The sequence below is a fragment of the Athene cunicularia genome, assembly GCF_003259725.1.
Source record: "Athene cunicularia isolate RWA chromosome 1 unlocalized genomic scaffold, athCun1 chr1_part2, whole genome shotgun sequence".
NCBI classification, from domain to species: Eukaryota; Metazoa; Chordata; class Aves; order Strigiformes; family Strigidae; genus Athene; species Athene cunicularia.
This window is the reverse complement of record NW_020799092.1, coordinates 9,223,477-9,242,932: the sequence shown is the minus strand read 5'-3', so window position 1 is coordinate 9,242,932 and position 19,456 is coordinate 9,223,477. Positions and strand designations below refer to the sequence as shown.

The following is a 19,456-nucleotide window of genomic DNA, read 5'->3' as shown; positions in this document are numbered from 1 at the left end:
GCACACCCTAATTTCGTAACAATTGCAGAATCCTTTTGGTAGTGTAATACTAGAAGCTGCAACTTACCAATTGCAAGTCAGAACTTGCCAGACCACTAGTCATTCTGTGGAGAAGCCTACATTCAAAGTTGTCCAAGGTAACCAAAATTCAAACTGATCTCTTACATGCAGTGATTTCATGTATGTTTTAACGTACTACATACCTTACACCTGCAGCTATTAAATAAACTTCTAAAAGCCAGGAAAATATTTGTTTGGCTAATGAGTGTTAACAGAAAAGCCTAGCTATTATATCAGAGCTGGTGTTAAGGCCATATCTGATAAAAACAAAGTGCAAGAGCAATGACCAAAACTGATCTGCTAGAAGTTGGGCCTGATCCACAAGAAGTGAACAAAGCCATTCTACATGTCTCTTCTTTTGGGACTCAGAAGCTTTCCTTAGTCCCTGTCTTCTTGGTGCTCACCTTCATGATAATTCCATGGGGCCTCCCATCCATTGACCTAGAGACACTGAGCCTGAGAAGAATCCAGATGATATTTTCACCTGCTGAAGCTAGAGTAAAAACCAACTAGGTGGCGAGTTGTGCATTCCTGCTGAAATCACCTTTGTGTTTCCTTTTCCACCTCACTTGTTTCCCACATCATTTTACTTCATTATGCTTAGCAGGCTTGTGAAAATTTGCAAGCCTGTGACCCAAAAGTAAAGTAAAATCACCACCTTAGCTCAGTGCTAGTAATTTTTGCCAGATCTCTGGGAAGCTAAAAAACATGTGCTTTGCTTTCCCTAGCAGCACAATTTCAAATGAAGTCAGCATTGACAGCCAGGGAGGAGACAGACTGTATTTCCCACTTGTACTGTTCTTTTCTGTCTCTTATCTGTATTCATGTTTATCTTGAAGAAAACAAGATCAAATTTGAACAGTAAGAGCAGCAATCACTCCAACTAATAATTTCTTTTTCCTCTCTTCTTCCTCCCCCAAGTGATAATTACCCTGAGTATCATAGGTTTTGTTTTTCTTCATTACAGCTTCTACCACAAAAGAGAGAAAGATTAAGGATACTATTAAAATTAAAGCCTTACTTAATAATTTGTTTAGAAAGTGCTTTAGTCTTTCTTTTTAATAAAATGTCATCAGAGGTTTAATATTAGTCATTCACCATGGACTAAGCAAGTCAAATATTATATTCAAAATATCTAGCCTTGATTTAATGTTGCAATAACTGGCTCTAATAATAGTGTTATCTCTGTGGACCAAATTATTCTGTTGCTGTGAATAGAACAGTACTTATCCATGTTATGCCTAAATCTGGATCATGGTCTTTTTCCTCTGTATGAAGTCATTAGAAGAGAACATTAATGTTTTAGTACTCAAAGTATTTTTTTACTTCTTCTTACATGTTAGGAACAATAGGCAGTTTCTAGATATTAGTACCTCTCTACAGCTTCAAGTGTTCCCACAAAAAGAATAAGATTATTCACATGAATAGAGATTTAACATTGGAGTTTGCTGCAATCCAGAGTATAAAAAGACAACCCTGCAAACTGGTACAAAACTGAGTCTGTACGTGTTTCTCAAAAGCTGATGAATGAATGTTTATACAATGTCTACAGCCTTGCTACTTCAGGCAGGGATTTCACAGGATCAGACATAATAAGCAGCTTCTGTAATATGATCAGTAGTTCTCAGGGACCCATCCCAGAAAGTCTAGTATGCACCATGAACTGATGATACTGAATCAACAGCCTTTTCTAACTGAATTGCTGGAGTTGCTCTTTTTGAATGAATGCAGAAATCAGATACCTTGATGACAATACATTTAATTAAGTCATCATTACATCATTACATTTAAGGATTCACTAATTGTGCTTGGTATTTGACAATTACTCCTAGATCTGATTATAAAAATAGTCACCACAGAAATTTTAAAAAAAAAAAAAAGGAAAGATTTTTGAAGGTTTTCCTATATAAAACTGAAAAATCCACTTCCTCCTTTTCCTAGCACAAAGCCATTATAGATTTGTTTTGGAAAAATCACTTATGGTTTCAGAATATAAAAAAAATATCAAGAGCTTTTTACTTATTCAATTTTATCTCTGTGTCTCCTGCACTGTTTTCAAACCTGAGCATGGTTCTTCACCTCTTAACTTGTTACTGTGCTACATCCTGGTACATTGTTTGGAAAGCCAGGGGTTTTTTAACCAAGACCAATTTGTAAAAAATGACACCCCCCCCATTCTCAAAAAAATTAGACAGATGTTACCAAGGCCTTATAAAGTATATAGTAGCTGAAACATTTTTGATACCAGGACAAGAGGAAATTTTTAAGTTTCTTTCAAGGGTTAATTCATAGGATTCTTCAACTAGTAGAAAGAAACAATAAGGTAAATACGGGTGCTTGGAAACTGCATCTGATCATTATTTACATTATTGCCCTTTCATGTTTTGCCTTTTTCTTATTATAATAATGGTCTAATTAATGTTGCTTAGCACCTTACCTACATTTTTTTTTTTTTCTGGGGGTTTTGTGTGTGGGTATAACCTAAACTTTATTTAGGATCTTGCTTTTTTCCTTCTCTCTGAAAATAAGTAGGAAAGAACAATATCAATCTTCTGTTCTCCAAAATATATTTAAGGTGTCAAAAGGGTCTTAAGCCTTCATTCCATATTCTATTCAACCAGATGTTTGTAATGTTTTACCCAGAGAAAATGGGCATAGAGTCAGAGAGGGCATGTTTAATATATATTGAATCGATGTCATCTGCTGGTGCAGTAACAGCACACTACCTACTCTGTTGGAAGGTCTGGCACTAAAATAATATCTGATTTGTAATACTGAATTGAGAAGAACATAAGTTGTTTTCTATAAGGAATAAGGTAGTATGGTCCTTACTAAATCTTGAAGGCACCTGCAGCTATATTCATTAACACTTTCAGGGATGGTGTGGATTGTTCTGTTTCTCACCAAGGGTGAAATTTATTCCTTCAAACTTCATGTACAAGGAACATGTGTCAGAAATAAGCATATCTGGCAGCTGTGGTTAAAGTTCATTTCACTTGGTCTCATCTCATTTCTGCAAGTCTCATTTCTTCTCATCTTCAGTGATGCAAAATAATTTCACACCAGAAATAAATTATGAGGTTTGAGTTATGAGATTATTAATCTTGGTCACAATTCACTTTGTGGTGTGGTGTGGTGTATTCATCATCTTCTAGATACTGGCTATGCCTGGGATACCTTTCTAGAAAATAAACTCTGGCATAGCTGAAGCTGTGAATCCTCTGTAGGAAGTCCATAGCCTGTGTTTTGTAAATCAGTGAAACACCATAGTCCTTTCTTATCTAAGATTTATTAATCAGAAAGTCATAAAAAGCAGTAAAATTCTCTGGCTTCATGAATGGGCGATATAATTTCAGTTTACCAAATCCTATTCAACAGCTCATAAAAATACAGTGAAAAGTTGCTCATCAACTCTTGTGAGTAATCGACATTTACAGACTACCTAAAATGTTTGTCTCTAATTTAGTTAATTGCTACGGGTTTAATGAATGAAGATTGGGGGGGGAAGGGCAGACTTTGGCATGGAAACCACAGAGTGTTTTTAAACTGAGAGCTGACAAGAGTAAGAAAATTAATGTAGAAAAGAATCCTGCAGCTGCAGACCAGGTCATACTTAGACATTTGCTTACATCTTAGGAAACCTATTCCAGAGAAGAACTTAATTCTGGATCTCCTAATAATTAGATAAATAATGATGAAGTTTCATTTGTCTAGCAGAGAAGTATACAGAAATGCTAGACAGAGAAGTATACACAAACAGATAATAAAAAGACTGAGTTTTCTTAACCTGTTAGACTCTAAAATAATTCAGTTTTCTTATATGGAAGATGATTACTATTCCAGCCAGTCCTGAATGTGTGCAATAATTTTCTGTCTATTTCCAGTAGCAGCAAGCCCCACTATATGTGTGCAGGTTTAAGCCCTGCCGGGACCGGAGAGCATGTTGCCGTTGCCCCTTCCCCACCCTCAGCAAGTTGGGCTGGCAGTGAGACACAAACCCGGGTTAAAATAAGAAGAAATTTAATACAACAGTGTGATAATCTGAACAGCAACAGTAGCAATGGTAACAACAATAAATAGCAATAACTATGAACAAGACAAATTATATACAGAGAAATACCGCTAAATGGTCACGGAAACAGGTTCCCGCCACTGAGCCCGCCAAAGAGCAAAGTAAAAAGGGTTCTGCCCCTGGACCTGACGCCAGCATGGTATGAATAACCCGGCTGGAGATCCCTTCCCCCTCTCTCTCTGCTGGGGAAACCTAACCCTATCCTAGCTGAACCAGGACAGTATGTCAAACTATTTTCATTTTATGTGTACCTCTGTTGTTAAGCAGTTAAAATTTGTCTATTATAAGATGAAGACTGAAATAATTCCTTTGCACTGTTTACAATGCATTTTGTGATTCAATAGTTCTGAATGTTTTCTAGTTTAAAGGCAAAAGGTGTCGAGGGGAATAAAATTCAAGACCAATGATATGTTTTTTGGAGACATTTCTGTCAGATAGCTAAGTCCAGTGAATTGTGGTATCTGTCTCTGATGTTGGGCAGGATTCCTGCACCTATCCTGAATATAAAACCTAATACAAGCAAGTATCAGGCTTCCTTTTCCTGGGAATTTTTTCTTTTTTTCAATAAACACTATTAGACAGCTAGTAGATGGCTTCTGAATACAAGTATAGTATGTCAGGAGCTATAACTGTTGACAGAGAATGTTCTTAATCGTGTAGGAATCCATGAGTTAGGAGGAGGAAAAAAAGGAGAATTTGGGGTACTCCTCTTGGAAGACAAATCATTTTGATCTTGGAATGATACAGTGTACTCTAACACTTTCTCTCTCAACCTATCCCTTGTCTGAGAAACGAGTGCTTGTGTGAGCTCTTTTCACTTGATGAAGGCTGCCAGGACTAGGGATTTTTATGTACGTTGGCAATCACACAATCCCTAGCTGCTCCAAAAACAGAGAGGGGAGAGATGGATAAAAGCCAGTAATTGCAGAAAAAGCACTGAAGAGCTTAAGCCAGAGGAAATAACGTAAATAAAGGGTGCATGCATTTCATGTATATTTGTCCGTAGTTCTGTAATGTTACTACCAATCTATGACCATCTGAATGCTGACTATGTCTGATTGTCACTGCTATTGTATACATTTTATGAATTTTTGCCTACAGTTGCAACAGCTTCATAGTCTTAAAATTTAACCTGTACCTTTTCTCCATTCTACTGCATTGACAGTTCCCTTGAACTAAGTAGCTACCTAGCTGCTGAAATTACAAAATACCTACATAATAAAAATCCTTCCAGCACAAAAATTAAAATGGCATATCTGAGGCACAGACTAACTTGCTGTACTTTAAAATGCTTACTTTGAAAATGCCTTAATTTGAAAGCAATGTAATGAAAGACTGTTAATGATACACTAGAAATGATCTAAGGCTGGTTTCAGAAGCACAGATGGCCAATTGGCTTCAGTTGGTAGTTTATGTCATTTTAATTAAATTTTATTAGGAAGCATTTCAAAGCCATAGCTGATGGTTTAAGATAAATATAGTTCTTCATAAATGACCTATTGCTAACCTTTATTTCTCTCTCTCTCCTTTCACTGTTAATAGAGGCTGCTGTGACTGAGTTCTCCATGGCGATCTCTAGTCTCATCTATGTTTACAGCACCAGCATTGATGTAAATTTCCAGTTTGCCCGCATACCTAAAAGCCCTTCATGTGCAGACATCAGCCTAGATTCCCAGCTCAGCTTCACTATTTATGCTGCCCATAATATCCCAGAAGCCTGGGTGAACAGGTAGGAGGAGATCCAGCAGGGGTTCACAAGAGCTGTTGTCTCTTAGATCACATATTTTTCACAGATATTGGAGTACCTCTGTTGCTTTGGTGATACTCCGATATTAATGTTGGAGACTGAGTAAGTGGGTATATCTCCACTATTTATCTAGCATAAAGTGCATTTACTTAAGCTTGACTGACTAGGAGACTTCCAGGCCCCATTGATAGATGGAGAATCAAGGAGGTGGTCTAGATGGTTGCCCTTGACCAGTATGGAAGGATGGCAGTAGAAGCAATGTCAGAGCACTGGCCTTGATGAGTATGTGCACAAATACTCTGTGACTGACTTGCTCAGCGGGAGGGAGGAAAGGTCGTGTGCTGCAAGCCAAGAGATTTTGGGCTGGGACTTTGTGTGGTCTCTGCAGTACAAGTAACTAGAAGGGTTGAAAGCTAGATTACCAAGTTAAGCAGAGTGGTGCTTTTGCTTAAACCTGAATGAGGCTTTATCAGGAGTTTTTGCTTCTGGTGTATTCAAACCACATTACTTGGCTAAGCATGTGTATTGATGATCCTCTTTATAGATAGTGATTAAAATAAGTATAGTTTATAGGTCCAAGTATACCTAGTATATCAGCATAGCACAGGAAAGAAAAGAGGGGGACAACTTTAATAAACAGATGATGAAGTATTCTCTTCTGGATTGTTTATTTGGTCAAATTAGTTGTCTCTTCAAATAGCTTCTTTTCCTACTCTGAGCAAAACTGGTGTTCTCCTACCACTCCAGTGTGATCAAAGTAGGACAGGTGACTCCAGTCTGGTAGCATTATTTTTATGAGTCAAAATGCTCTTCTCCAAGTTTTTATTAATACTTTCCCCTTGCTCCCACTTTACCTTGATTCTAAATGACTGATTAAAAAACAGTGGGATCATTTGCATTAGACTGTATGCAAGAGAGTGTATTATATAGCATTAGCTGGTTAATAAAAATCTGAGAGAATTTGCATTAGTTAAGGTACTAAATACAGGACTATAATCACTATCCTGATTTTCAGATGGTTATGCCATTCTCATTGTGGTTTATGTTTTCCCAGAAAAATGTGAAATTACCTATGGCCTAAAGGACACTGATGACTTGAATGCTATGTTCAAGCATGTGAAAATGAGAATCCCTCTTCCTCCTTAATCTACCTCTCCAGTCTTTGCAATATTTATAGCTAGCATGGACTTCTTAACATGGACTACTGCTCTGACACCTACTTTTCTCAAATACTAACTTAATTCACATGCATACTCCCCGTTCTTATTTCTGCATTGTATGAATTCATGCTGACTACGTTACGGCTCTCATTTTCCCTTTCCCAAAGGTCACATTTTATGATCTTGCTGCTGTTCATAACATGTATTGTAATATATATTCCTGCATTATAATGTTAGAATTTTCACATCCCTCACTGCGTGTCTTGCATTGTTTTTTTCTATACATACCAGTATGTAATAAATAGCTTTTCTCTCAATCGTTTAGGGTAAGGGAGAGTGAATTGTCTTATGTTTTACAGAATCATGTTAGTGTCCTGTCAAATCCATCTCAAGTTTACTTTTGTGGATTGGCTGTATGTCAGTTTTTATATTTATGCTCTCAATTTCTTATGTCCGTCTTACTGTCCTCATTGAAAAGATAGGCACAAACATTACAAGTTGCAGAATAATGTTGCAGAACTGATTACCTTCCCTTCTTTACTGTCTTTTCATTCCTTCTTGTTTCTTTTATCACTTTTTTGTGTTATCCCAAACAGATGTGCATTATTTGCTGCCAGTGGCATAATGTTACTAGCTTCATGTTTGACCACATTTGTTTGTACAGCCTAAATAATTCCTATCTACATCTGGATGATATTAACTGATCTTTGGGACAAGACTATAGAGTCATGCCTTTGTGCCTACAAGGAGGCTACCTAGGCAAAATGCTCTACAAAACCTAAAAGGGTTTTAAGTGCATGCAGTCTGAACAGCCTTCCTGACTTCAGTCAGACTGAAGCATTGTGTAAGTATTAATATTTACAGGATTAGGCCCTTATGGTGTGTAAATCAGGAATATGTCTGTATATTGTGTATGAATACTTCTGCATAAACAATAATGCTTAATCATTTGTTTGTATTAAACCTGTCAATTCCTGCACTACTCTCCAACTGTTTGTAATGTTTAGACTAGAGGAAAGATACCATATTTAAGAGCAGAAGCATTTCCTAGTCTTATTAAGGTGTTTTTTTCCTTTCTCTGCATTGATACCTAATAAGTACTACAGATTCCCTGATCCTTTTCTTTGAACTAAAAAAAAAGAAGAAAAGAAAAAGCATACCTACTACAATAATTATAACTTTGTTCGAAAAGAGATCAACAGTGATTCTTGTAAATAACGAGAATAGACACCTTCAATACGCAAACCTTCAGACAGACACCTTCAATACGCAAATGCTTCAGATTACCAATTCAGATTTGATTGTTTCCCATGTTCATCATTCTTGTGGAGAATGTGGTCTAAAGCTGAGAATGGCAGGAAGATCTGGAAGTTACAAGACTAATTAAGAACCTTAGTTGATTAAACACTCTGCCTCTATTTTTGACTAATTTTATAAGATTTGAGTAAGAAGAATATGAAGCCAACAGATAGCCCCAGACCCAAATTAGTTGTCGGTTAAGTATCTGAAGAATACCAACACAGAGGGCTTTAATGCTTCTGCTGTAATGAATGTATAGATTCTCTGTTTTTTACAGATTAGGTGAAGTAAGTATAAACAGATTTACTGTTGATTGAAGTTGTATGATGATCAAGTTCCAACACTTCAAAACTTATGTCCAAACTTCCCTTGACTGTAATAATGAAAAAAAAAAAAAAGTTAATCTTAATGACAAAAATATGGAATGGAATCTAGGTATCTTAAGTACATTTTTTGAACTCTGAATGTTAAACAAACAAATCCAAAATAAACACACACACATCCCCCAATAATACGAGAGTAATTATTTTAAATCCTTTTGCATGTAAGGATGGATCTTCACAAGTTTCTGAATGGTTAGCTTTGTGTGCTGGACATAGTGCGTCACAGTTAATGGTTTTTTTTCATTTTTTCCCCCTTTGTAGCTACAAAGTTTTCTCTTTCTCCTGTTCACTACCTTGTCCTGGCAAGACAATATGTCAAGTGAAAATCTGCAAAAATATACTGGATAAAAGATCCATTTTTTTCCTGGCTGACTGGAACAAGAACTAAATTTTGGTCTGTGTTTGACATAGGTTTGTCTGACAGATTTTACACATTGAATATTAATTTAAAAAAAAAAAAAAAAAAGAAAGACCCACATCTTTATTATGAATCTTCTTCTGAGCAAATTAAACTCCACAGAATTCAGAGAAACTTAGGAAGATCAGAGTTAGAAAAGAGTAGGATAGCCAGAGGAAGAGAAACAGGACTAAGCCAAGTCTGGTCTGACAATAAGCTAAACAAAGCTGGTCTGAGAATAGCTTTCATTCACTGGGGGCATCCTGGAGGAATACTGGAACCTAAAGGAAATGCAACCAGAGGAGGTTTTTCTGTCCTTCTTTGAGGACTTAAACCCTTTGGATCTGCCTCTAGTAGGTTTGCAATCCAGCTTGAGAACCTATAGTTTCTTGAAGTGTTCTTTTTTTAGAAGGAACAAGGCTGTTGTGGGGTGTTTTAATAAGAGAGATCTGCAGTTTTAAAATGAGGACCTTAGTTTGAGACTGGAATTTTAGAGTAAAGGCTCGTAACTGCCTGTCACCTGTCTGTCTGCTCTGAGGAAAATAACTATTGAAAAGCAAAGTGTACAGTCAAACAACATTCATTTAAGGCAATGGGATGACAAAAAGCATATTTGCAATAGATGCGAGAGAAGTAGTATTCATTTTTTTATGATTTGGCAGTAATACTATATTCTTCCAGCTTCCTGAGCATGACATGTTTATATTTACAATCTTTGAAATTTTTGGTATTTTGCATCACTGTTTATTGTATTCTAAATCTGAAAGCAACTTGAATACATTATAATTCAACAAAGACTACAAGTCATCTGAAAGGAGGTTTTTTTTAAATTAGAATTGAATACAGAGTGTAATTCATAATTTCTGTTTGCCTTTAAGACGCACAACAGTTTGAAGCTGGTCAAATGGAAAAAGATATTTTTATGTTGAAACTTTACACATCTATCTTAATGGAGATATTGCATAGCCTTTTTGCACAACACTCCTGAACAGATACAGGAATCTTAGTATGTCTGCCCTGTGGTTAATAATATAATGGGTGAATTTCTCTTAAGCATCCAAATTAGTTCCCTTAGGGCCTGACGTCTCCTTTGGTGCCTTAGTTGAGTCCATAGAGTTTGAGCATTGAACCCTCTATCTTTTGTATGACTGGAAAGTAATTGTTATCCTTCTGTTTAAAGAAATTGGATCATTCCCATTTACTCTGTAGGAATTTTCACCTTGTTCAAATTTTGGTCAAATACTATCTTATAGTTCATATGGGTAGATAGAATTGAAGTATAGGGGAATGATTATATTGCTTATGAGCATTTTTGACTTCTAAAAAGTGGCTGATCCTTTTCTGGAATGCATCTTACACAACCTTTTTCTAAAACAAAAGAAGACAGAATAGAAATAAATTCTTTATTCATAACTGGAACAGAAATTCTGATGCTCTTTCATTTTCATGGAAATGTAAACCTTCACGGTTTCTGTTTAAACTTCTCCCTCTGCAAAATCAGTATTAAATGTCTGCAATTCCATCAAAAATCTTGGAAAAAGAAGTAGTTAAGTATGCAGTCCTAATTCTTTCATAGGTCATAGATGCTTGTAAGAGACTCTTAACATCAGAAACAAGATCTAGAGTTGTATGAAACTTAATAGCATTCATTTGTAAAAGCATGTTTTTACCTTTTATAGTTGCTTGAATTTCAAAAATAATTTTCAAAATACAATTCAATAAATTCCAAAGTACGAACTCAAAAACTTATATCTGTCTGACAGGCTTTTCAATATTTACCTCAACTGTCGAAGGCATTCACATATTTTGCACCTCAAACTGATTGCCCTAGACTTAAGTCTCAAAAGAGAATGGGAGGTTCCTTGGACCTAATTACCTGAGGTCCAGAACAGGCTGAGAATCTAGATAGCAGATATGCCATTATTTTTGTATGTTTTAGCTTATATCCAGAACTGGATTTTGTGAATGGATGCTATTTTTGAGTAAAAATGCAAGCATCAAATGAGTATGTTAAATTAGCTAATAGTCTTACAGCTGGAGCCTTCTCTCTCTTTGAGTCACTGAAATATTCCTGGGCTGGCAGGGCAGATTCTGCTAAGAAAGGAGATGTTTATAAAGCAGACATTTACTGCAGGACATGAACATGTTGACATCATGATAATAGATTCTGTTCCTATTCCAAATCTCATACAGCACTTAACAAAATGAAATGTTTTCACATAAAGACAGGAACTGACTGCTTTACTGTGTTGTGCTTACCACAGTATGACTTTGGTATAGTATCAGCATATTGGGTAGTACGCTGTTGCCAGAAGATCTTTCCTGTATGAAAATATACATAGGGAAGGAAATGTTTTTAATTTATTTTAACTATTAAATACTTGTCACCGTTCTATAACAAGAAAATGTGTTTTCTGCTATTTGTGCTGCTAACACTCTAAGAAAGAATAAACAAACAACACAAAACTTGACAGAATAATCAATATATTGAAAATATTTTGAAATACACAGAGAGAAGGAACAGTAGAGGTGATATCATATTATCATTGAAGGTGCTATGGGCCTAACTGGCATAATTTAAAACATGTCAGACACAGGCTAGTTTGGCTTTACTACAGTAAATACATGTATATAAAAATGAATTAATACTTTTTGCAAGAGTTCAAACTGAAATTGATTAAAAAATAGAGTATTTTAATGAAGTACGTACTACAGTCATCAAGTGGCACCATTTCCTATCGTAGGACATCTGGGTCACTCAAAACTGTAATCATGATACGTTCACTCTTAATTATCTTTTGGCTATAACATCACCTTTATGAAACAGAATGGAATGTTTGCATAAAAAGTTTACAGAGGAGAAAATTTCTTTTTTTGTCAAGTTTCTTGCCTTGAGTTAAAGTGCTACTTTTGTTCTAACCCAAATGTTATTTTCAGTTGATCACAGCCATTGAAAATGAATGTGGTAAAAGGTCAGAGAAAGAACTTATTATATTAGAAAGTCAAATATTCTCCATATAGTTAGGGATCAATCAGACCAAAAAATAAAACTAGCTAATTCAAAATAAATCCTTATCTTGATTTAGGATTGAATTGAAGAAGGAAGAAAGAAAAAAAAAAAAAAAAAAAAAAAAAAAAAAAAAAGATTAGGGATCTAGGAAGATAATTTCTACTGAAGACCAAACTTGCTTTATTTGCTGATTTTCATGTATTTAGCTTATGTTTTAAGCACTTTAGCCAGTTACTGTCTGAACTTTAACTTGATAGGATTTTGTGTTTAAACATGAGCTTCTGTTGAAGTCTGTTATTATATTTAGTCTTTCCCAGAATGTTCTCAGTAAAGGTGGAAATTATTTGCTACCTAAACAAATTGCCTTGTTTAGTGTTTCTTCTGTTTTTCCTTTTTTAAGAGTATACTTTTTGCTTTAGGACTTGTGTGTTATCTTTGAAAACTGTGGTTGTCACCTTGGTGCAGAGTTTGAAACACATAATGTGTAAAGTTCAAAAGTTGCTCCCTTATTTTCTCATCAGTTTCATTTTTCAGGCTGAGACCTCTTAATTATTCTCTTTCTTTTGTTTAGCTTGTTGCTCTTAATATATTTATTCCACCCTCTCCTGTTTTCCTATCCTCTGTAATTTATGTTAAACCTACAGACATGAAGGATGACATTAATATTAAGGCTACCATTTATCACCTCAGATACTTTCTTGGCATTGGGTTTCCCTCTTCTCCGTATTTTGTTTGGCTTGTCTATCTTGTTTATATTCTCTCAGGGCAAAGCCTGTGTTGCCCCAGACTCTCCTGTGTTGAGTGTTCTTCTGATATTAGGCACTTGGCCTTTGAAACCAGCTGTATAATTTATCTGACATCTGTGAATAGCACCTTCTCAGTGAGTAGCTTCTCTGTTCTTTTCAACTACTGTTGAAATTTTTCACCCACATGGTGTCTTATTTCTGGCCACTGTTCCATTTTTCTTTCTTGTTAGTCACCCATTTTACTCAGCCTCATGCAGTCAGAAAGGATAATAGCAACTGGGTAAGCTCAGATATGTGTTAATCAAAGTTCTTAAAAGCAATACGGATATTCCCCTTCTCTATGTATCATATATCATGGAAGGGAAATTTTGGTCCTCTTTGGCTCATACTTTAACTTGGGATGTCTAACTCTTGTCAGAGTTTCCAGGTTCTTTTCCTACTGGTGTACATCTGTTAGTGTGATAGTGTCTTAGGGAACCTCTGGCAAGGATTTGCTTTCTGCATTGAGGATATTGTGATTTTTTTTTTTTTTTTTTTCATTGCTCCAGGTTCAAAAGGAGTGTTAACAAGTGTCTGAGTTAGAAAATACATGTTTTGATTTTTTTAGCTTTGTCTCTTCACAGCATTAACAATGCTTTACAGTTAAGTTAGAGTTAACTCTTCGTCAAACCATTTTTTGTAACATGGGCTGAGTTGTTGGTCTGTAAGTGAAAAAGACAGAGCAAGCTATCTATAGCATGTAAAACAGTTCACTTTCCTAATAATTGTTTCTAACTGATAATGAATGAGGAAGAGGACATGAAATGGAAAGCAGAGTTGAAAGCTATAAATAGGGACACATGAGAAGACAGTTAAGAATAGCTTCTTAATTTTATTCATGTTACTTGGGAAGAGTGGGAAATTGCTGTCTTGCTTTGTTATTCAGAGAGAGGTATGCAGATTTGAATAATTTCCAAATGTTTAAGAGTGATCATCTGAAATTTTGACACTAATGTTAAATGGGGGTACTGCAGAACGTCAGATGTAAACCATCTACTTTCATTCAGTGGCTCCTTAATGCATTCAAGGAAACTTTCCTGAAGCCAAGAGAATTTTGCCAGATTTGGAACTAGGAGCAAAATCTTATGCTAATTTTACCTTATACTATTACCTTTGTTTTATTTTTGCTTCCCATAATCTTTATGTTTGTCAGGCTACTATACTTTTAAAATACTGATTTCTACATTTGCTTATTGCTTAAGTATGACTATACCTTTTTTAAAAATGCTGAGAGTTGCATTGTTCTGCCAGTTTAGATTGAATATCTGAAAATTAAAACTAATATATATTATTTAAATTTATCTTCTGTTTTTTTTCTTAATCTCAATTTTATGCACCAATGCAGAATAATTCTTTTAGCCTTTAGCTCCTTATATTTGTTTTGTTTATACAGAAAAAAAGTAATTTCACTTTTCACTTGAAAAATTTAAGTTTGCACTGAATAGACATGGAAAAAGCTAGAAATATACTATCCACCATAAATGTTCTCTTTAGGAAAAAGAAAATACAGACTTGTACATGTCTGGGTAGTTACACTGGGTAGTTATTTATTAGAATTGTTCTAAGTTATGTTTTTAAATCAATTCATATAATCCATATAAACAAATTGAATGATGAACAAAGTTTACTAATGGTCAATACAAAGTTGAGATTAATATTGATAGATCTGAATTTTCTCACTAAAAAATGTGAATCACTCATTACTGTTAAGTCAAAATCTGCCTTTAAATTGTAGCTCTGAAATACCACACCACCAGAGCACATCTGAACAAGAGAATGATTATCATGCTCTACTCATAAGCAACTTTTAGTTTCTTAAGTAGTGTTTTCCTTTGAAGACACAAGACAGCAAATAACTAACTATTGGTTTACAGTTCACCCTTAAGGGTTGTTTATTCTGGAATAGTCCTTCACTGATAAGATAATTCTAAAGCAAAAGTTTAACTAAATTTTTCCTGCCTTTATCAGCTCTAGGGGTTACCGATGAGTTTTTACACGCCTCTTCTCAATTACTGTGACCCAAGTTAATGGTTGGCAATACTCATCAATATGTTGAAGGGATCTGTCAGTTGATTTTTTTCTCTGGAGTGCAACTCTTGTAATTTATAGCTTTATATATGTGTTAAGGCATCTAAAAAATGTAGAAAGAATTCACTTGTGGTAAGAATGCTCTTTTTTTTAAAAAAAACCCAACTTTTATTTTGCTCTTTTCTGATTTTCTTTTAGAATCAACTTTCCTGTATGAATACTCTTCCGAGGGAAACTATACTGACAATAAAACTACTTGTAGTAAACAGTGCTTCTAAAGATACAGAAGTGTTTGCTTGGACCTGCTCCCCATTGTATCCAAAAAAGTAAGTTCGGTTTTGTATGACAGCTTAAGAAAAGGCCATTCTTGAATAGTATTGCACTCAACTTGGGAGAAATATAAAAAATGAAATGCTCATTTCAGGAATTTGTTCTAATAAGACTGAGATTTACAGTAAGTGACTGACAGTCCCCTACAGTAAACTGCTCTTGCTGTGCCAGTAGGTTTTCCTTTCTTTCCAATACATTGGTTTTGAACTTGGCTTATATAACTGACATTTACAATCAAGTTCCCTAGGCCTGTTGAAAGTCTTTGCTGTACCTTTTCCTCAGCTTTGCAAAATCCTGCTCAGTATAGTCTCTTGTTCACAATGGGTGGGGTTTTTCAGTCTGTGTTTGGTTCCCACACCCATTGATTCTGCTCAGAGTGGGGCAGTTAGTGATGACCACAATGAGCATTTTACCCTCTACACACCACCTTATAAGCTTTCTCCTCTTTTCTAACCTCTTCTTTCTACACAGCACATAGTTTATTTTAAAGGTGCTTGTAGCCTTGAATGTCTCTGCAGTGATGCATATACAGAGGTCTAAGGTAAATTTTCCGCAGTGCTCTAGTATATTTTAGTAGCACTGAGACATCTGAATTTAGATCAAGTCTTTACAATGATACTTTATTTTTTTTAGACTCTGTAGACCTGCATGCCCTCTGGGCAATCCACCCAGAACTGATGCTCAGTCTGTTCCTGAGCTGCGATCCCCCCCCACCCCCCATGCCATCCCCCTCCACAAGCTTCCCTAATTATATACTGAGCATAACATCATATGGTATCAAATATCCCCTTGGCTAGTTTGGGTCAACTGCCCACTCCCAGCTTCTTGTGAAAATTAGCATTATCCCAGTGGAACCCAAGACATGTCTCTTTCCTTATAATGAGACATCTTAATCTACTCCATAAGGTGGCAATCGCCATTTAAAATAAAACAAAAGAAAACCAGAAAATCTCATTGTTTATATGAATTTACTGTTTTTGAAAGACCTTGGCTTCCATTGAACTTTGAAGCTGAGAGGCTTAAAACGCTAGAAAATACATTGAACTGGGCTAGAGGCTTTTTTCCCTCTATTCAGAAGAAAATTCAGTATTACTCTCTTCAAAAAAATAGAGCATTCTTCTTTGACTTAGTGATTACAGCACTTAGCTTGAAGGAAGGAAAGAAACATAAATCAAATCTCTACTCCAAGAATTGCTTGGCCATTTTATTCTATTACTTTTATAGTTAGTCTGAAGAAGAGCACATCACTCACACTTCCATTGTGTGTGTCTTTTTAAACAAAACATGCATTATGTTTATTTTGAGTATTTCTACCATCCTGGTGCTTAGGGTGAAACAGATAGAGGGAATGTCTTCACTGAGAATTTAACTTGAGGTGAAGTGTTAAGACATCCTCGTTCCCAGAAAGCTGATAGGTACTGAGTACATTCAGAAGCAGAGCATTAGTCATGATAACTTAATTGGGGAACACTTAGGCACCTTTGGAGCTAAATGGGTTAAGTGAGGATCCTGTTCTTGAGGGCCTGTGTGGTGGTTTTCTTATTTTTCAGCATTTAAGTCCCAAAGGAATGATTTTTGGAAGATATGAAAGCCCTCAGCTGCCTGTAGTGTATATTTTTTTAATGTATGCCATCAGAGCAAGTATGTTGATTTTCATTAGGTAGATCTGAAAGTCACTCAGTTTCAAAAATTTAACTGAAAAATGGCTGCATTCTTTCACGGCACAATCAGCACAGTGAAGGGGATAGAGGGCTACTTTTCTTTCATCCGCTGCATAATTGTAGAGATCATTGCTTAAATGACCCTTCAAATCAGAAATAAAAGTTGAGTTGAGTTGTTGGGGAGGAATGGTTTAGGAATAGCATGTTCAACACCCCATAATCTGATAGCTGTGTCATTTACAATTACAGTAATTACTAACGCAAAGAAGCCTAAATGCTTTTCCTCTTTTAGCCAACCCCAACTCCACAGAATTGTTCATTCACTATGAATTGAATTGATAGACTGGTTTAAAAATAAGGATAGTCCTGAAATTCCTTTTTTTTTTTTTTTAGAGTAAACTAGCTTTCATAGTTACCTACTTAGAAAGTGGCAAGATTAAAACTGTCAAGTTATTCCTAATCAGTAATCCTACTAGTTGAAGTAATTGAAAGCAACATCAGGACTTTGAGAGGCTGGTTTCTGCTCCACAAAAAAAAATTAAATTTAATAATTGCTTTTATTTGACTCACCAATTTTGCAGAAGACATTAATAAACTGAGTAATGAACCCAATTTCACTCCTCCTCACTGCTGGAATGCAACTAAACATCAAGATTTACTTTAGTAGACTACTTCTGAACCTGAAAGTATGTATTGAGGAATGATTTGTACCTGTAGAGCCATGCTAATGTGTTGAGAGTATCTTGTATTATTGCAAAGATTATGATTTTAGGGTCTCTAGATGAGTAAATTCTGTAAATGTATATAAAGAGATTAAAGAAATCTGACCAAAAAGTCTTTGACAAAACATTTCTAACTTGGAAAATACCACTTTCTCAAAAAAAACCTGCTGGGATATGATTTTGAGTTTTTTGAAAATCTTAACATTCTCATGTTGAGGTTTTAATTTATAGGAGAAAGGACAGAAATAAGCTCTTTGAAGAAGCAGGTAGCGCTGAGGTATTTGCCTGGGTCATCAGACATCCTTGTTCAAATCAGTCTCAGTCACTGAGCGATTCTTCTCAAGCTCAGCAAAGGACAGAGAGAGGCATCTTTTTCTCTATTCAAATGCTTGTTAAAAAAAAAAAAATAAAAAAATTGTTGAACATTGGGAAAAAAAAGGTCAAAATTTAAAAAACTATAATGAAAAAAATTATTAATATACAGTTCCTTATTTCTGTCCCATTATATCTTATTGTTATTAAAACCACAGGGATTCCATTCAGGCTGGTTGTGGCTTATGTTAAAAAGAGGAAAAAAAAAAACCACTTTAGGGTTATCAGGTTTTGATCTTTGAGTGACTTAGGACAAAAGAACACTTTATTTTAAAAGACTCCAAATTTACTTCTCTCTGTAATTAGTTTTTCTCTTCCAAAATTATTATTGTCATTGTATGGTTGCTTCTCTCCTTCAGAGTTTAATTTTTTATGTTTAGTTTGAACTGAATATTAAAAACTGAACTTATTTTAACATATATATAAATTCCTTTCATCTGTTTCAAGAAGTGTGAAGAGTTTCTCATGCTTTTAGGCAAGACCATGTCAAATTTCCTTGCCAGATCGAAGGGTTATAGCTATTTTCTGAGATTTTAATACTCCAATTCTTCTCTAAAAAAATACTGACTAAGCAAAGTGTATGAAAAAGATATAAAAAAATAGAAGCAAAACCCAGCTGCTTAATAAAGCATATTATTTAGCATTTCTTATTGCAATCTCTTCTCCATACCTTGCCCATGTTGAAACCACACAATACATAAAAATGATCTCAGGAATTTGGCCTGTTCAATTGTTGGTTGTTGGGATTTTTTTTAATTTTGTAGTTAGTCAACGACTATGACTTGTTAAAGACTTGTCAGTGAACAGTTGTTTAGTGAATTTCAAATTTACTTAATTGACATTATTTCCTGAATTCTAGTAATATCTCTCACTTATTCTGACAGTTGTCTCGCATGTGCTGATTTATAACATGTCTAGCTGATGGATATACAGGGCAGCTACTATACTTTTATCAAATATATGTTGGGATTACTGTTTAGCAGTTTTGCATGTTTCTGTACAAATAGTCTGAGTCTTTACAAAACTGACTTCCTGCAAATTTTCTCCAATCATTGCCTAAATGTAGTTGATTACCTTAAAATTACTGCTTCTAAACTTCTTTTATAACTTCATGTTTTAGGCAAAAATTAGGAAATACTCAGGAACAAACTGCAAATTTGTTTTAAAGCATCTGGATTAATCTTGATAATTTTGTATTTGTAGTATAAGGTACCTGCAAATTTATTTAATCTGGAAACTGTGGGGATGGAAAATATTGTCCTTATAAATGTCTGTGCAACATTTAGCATTACTTTGCAGTTGAAAATTATATCTCTAATTTGAATTTTCTAGAATTCTGTATTATTTGTAACTATAATAATGTAGTTATTTCACAGTATCATTCCAGAATTAGTGTTTGGGCCATAAAAGGGGGCTGTCTCTTATACACA

At 35.1% G+C, this 19,456-nt stretch overlaps 1 protein-coding gene across 1 annotated transcript in view; it reads left to right on the top strand.

Annotated features, from left to right (window-relative positions):
* PIK3C2G (phosphatidylinositol-4-phosphate 3-kinase catalytic subunit type 2 gamma) overlaps positions 1 to 19,456 on the top strand; it is a 216,591-nt gene that overhangs the window by 49,011 nt on the left and 148,124 nt on the right. The window contains 3 exon segments of the mRNA XM_026863441.1: positions 5,675 to 5,861; positions 8,983 to 9,115; positions 15,140 to 15,267. Of these exon segments, the coding sequence (XP_026719242.1) occupies positions 5,675 to 5,861; positions 8,983 to 9,115; positions 15,140 to 15,267 (448 nt within the window).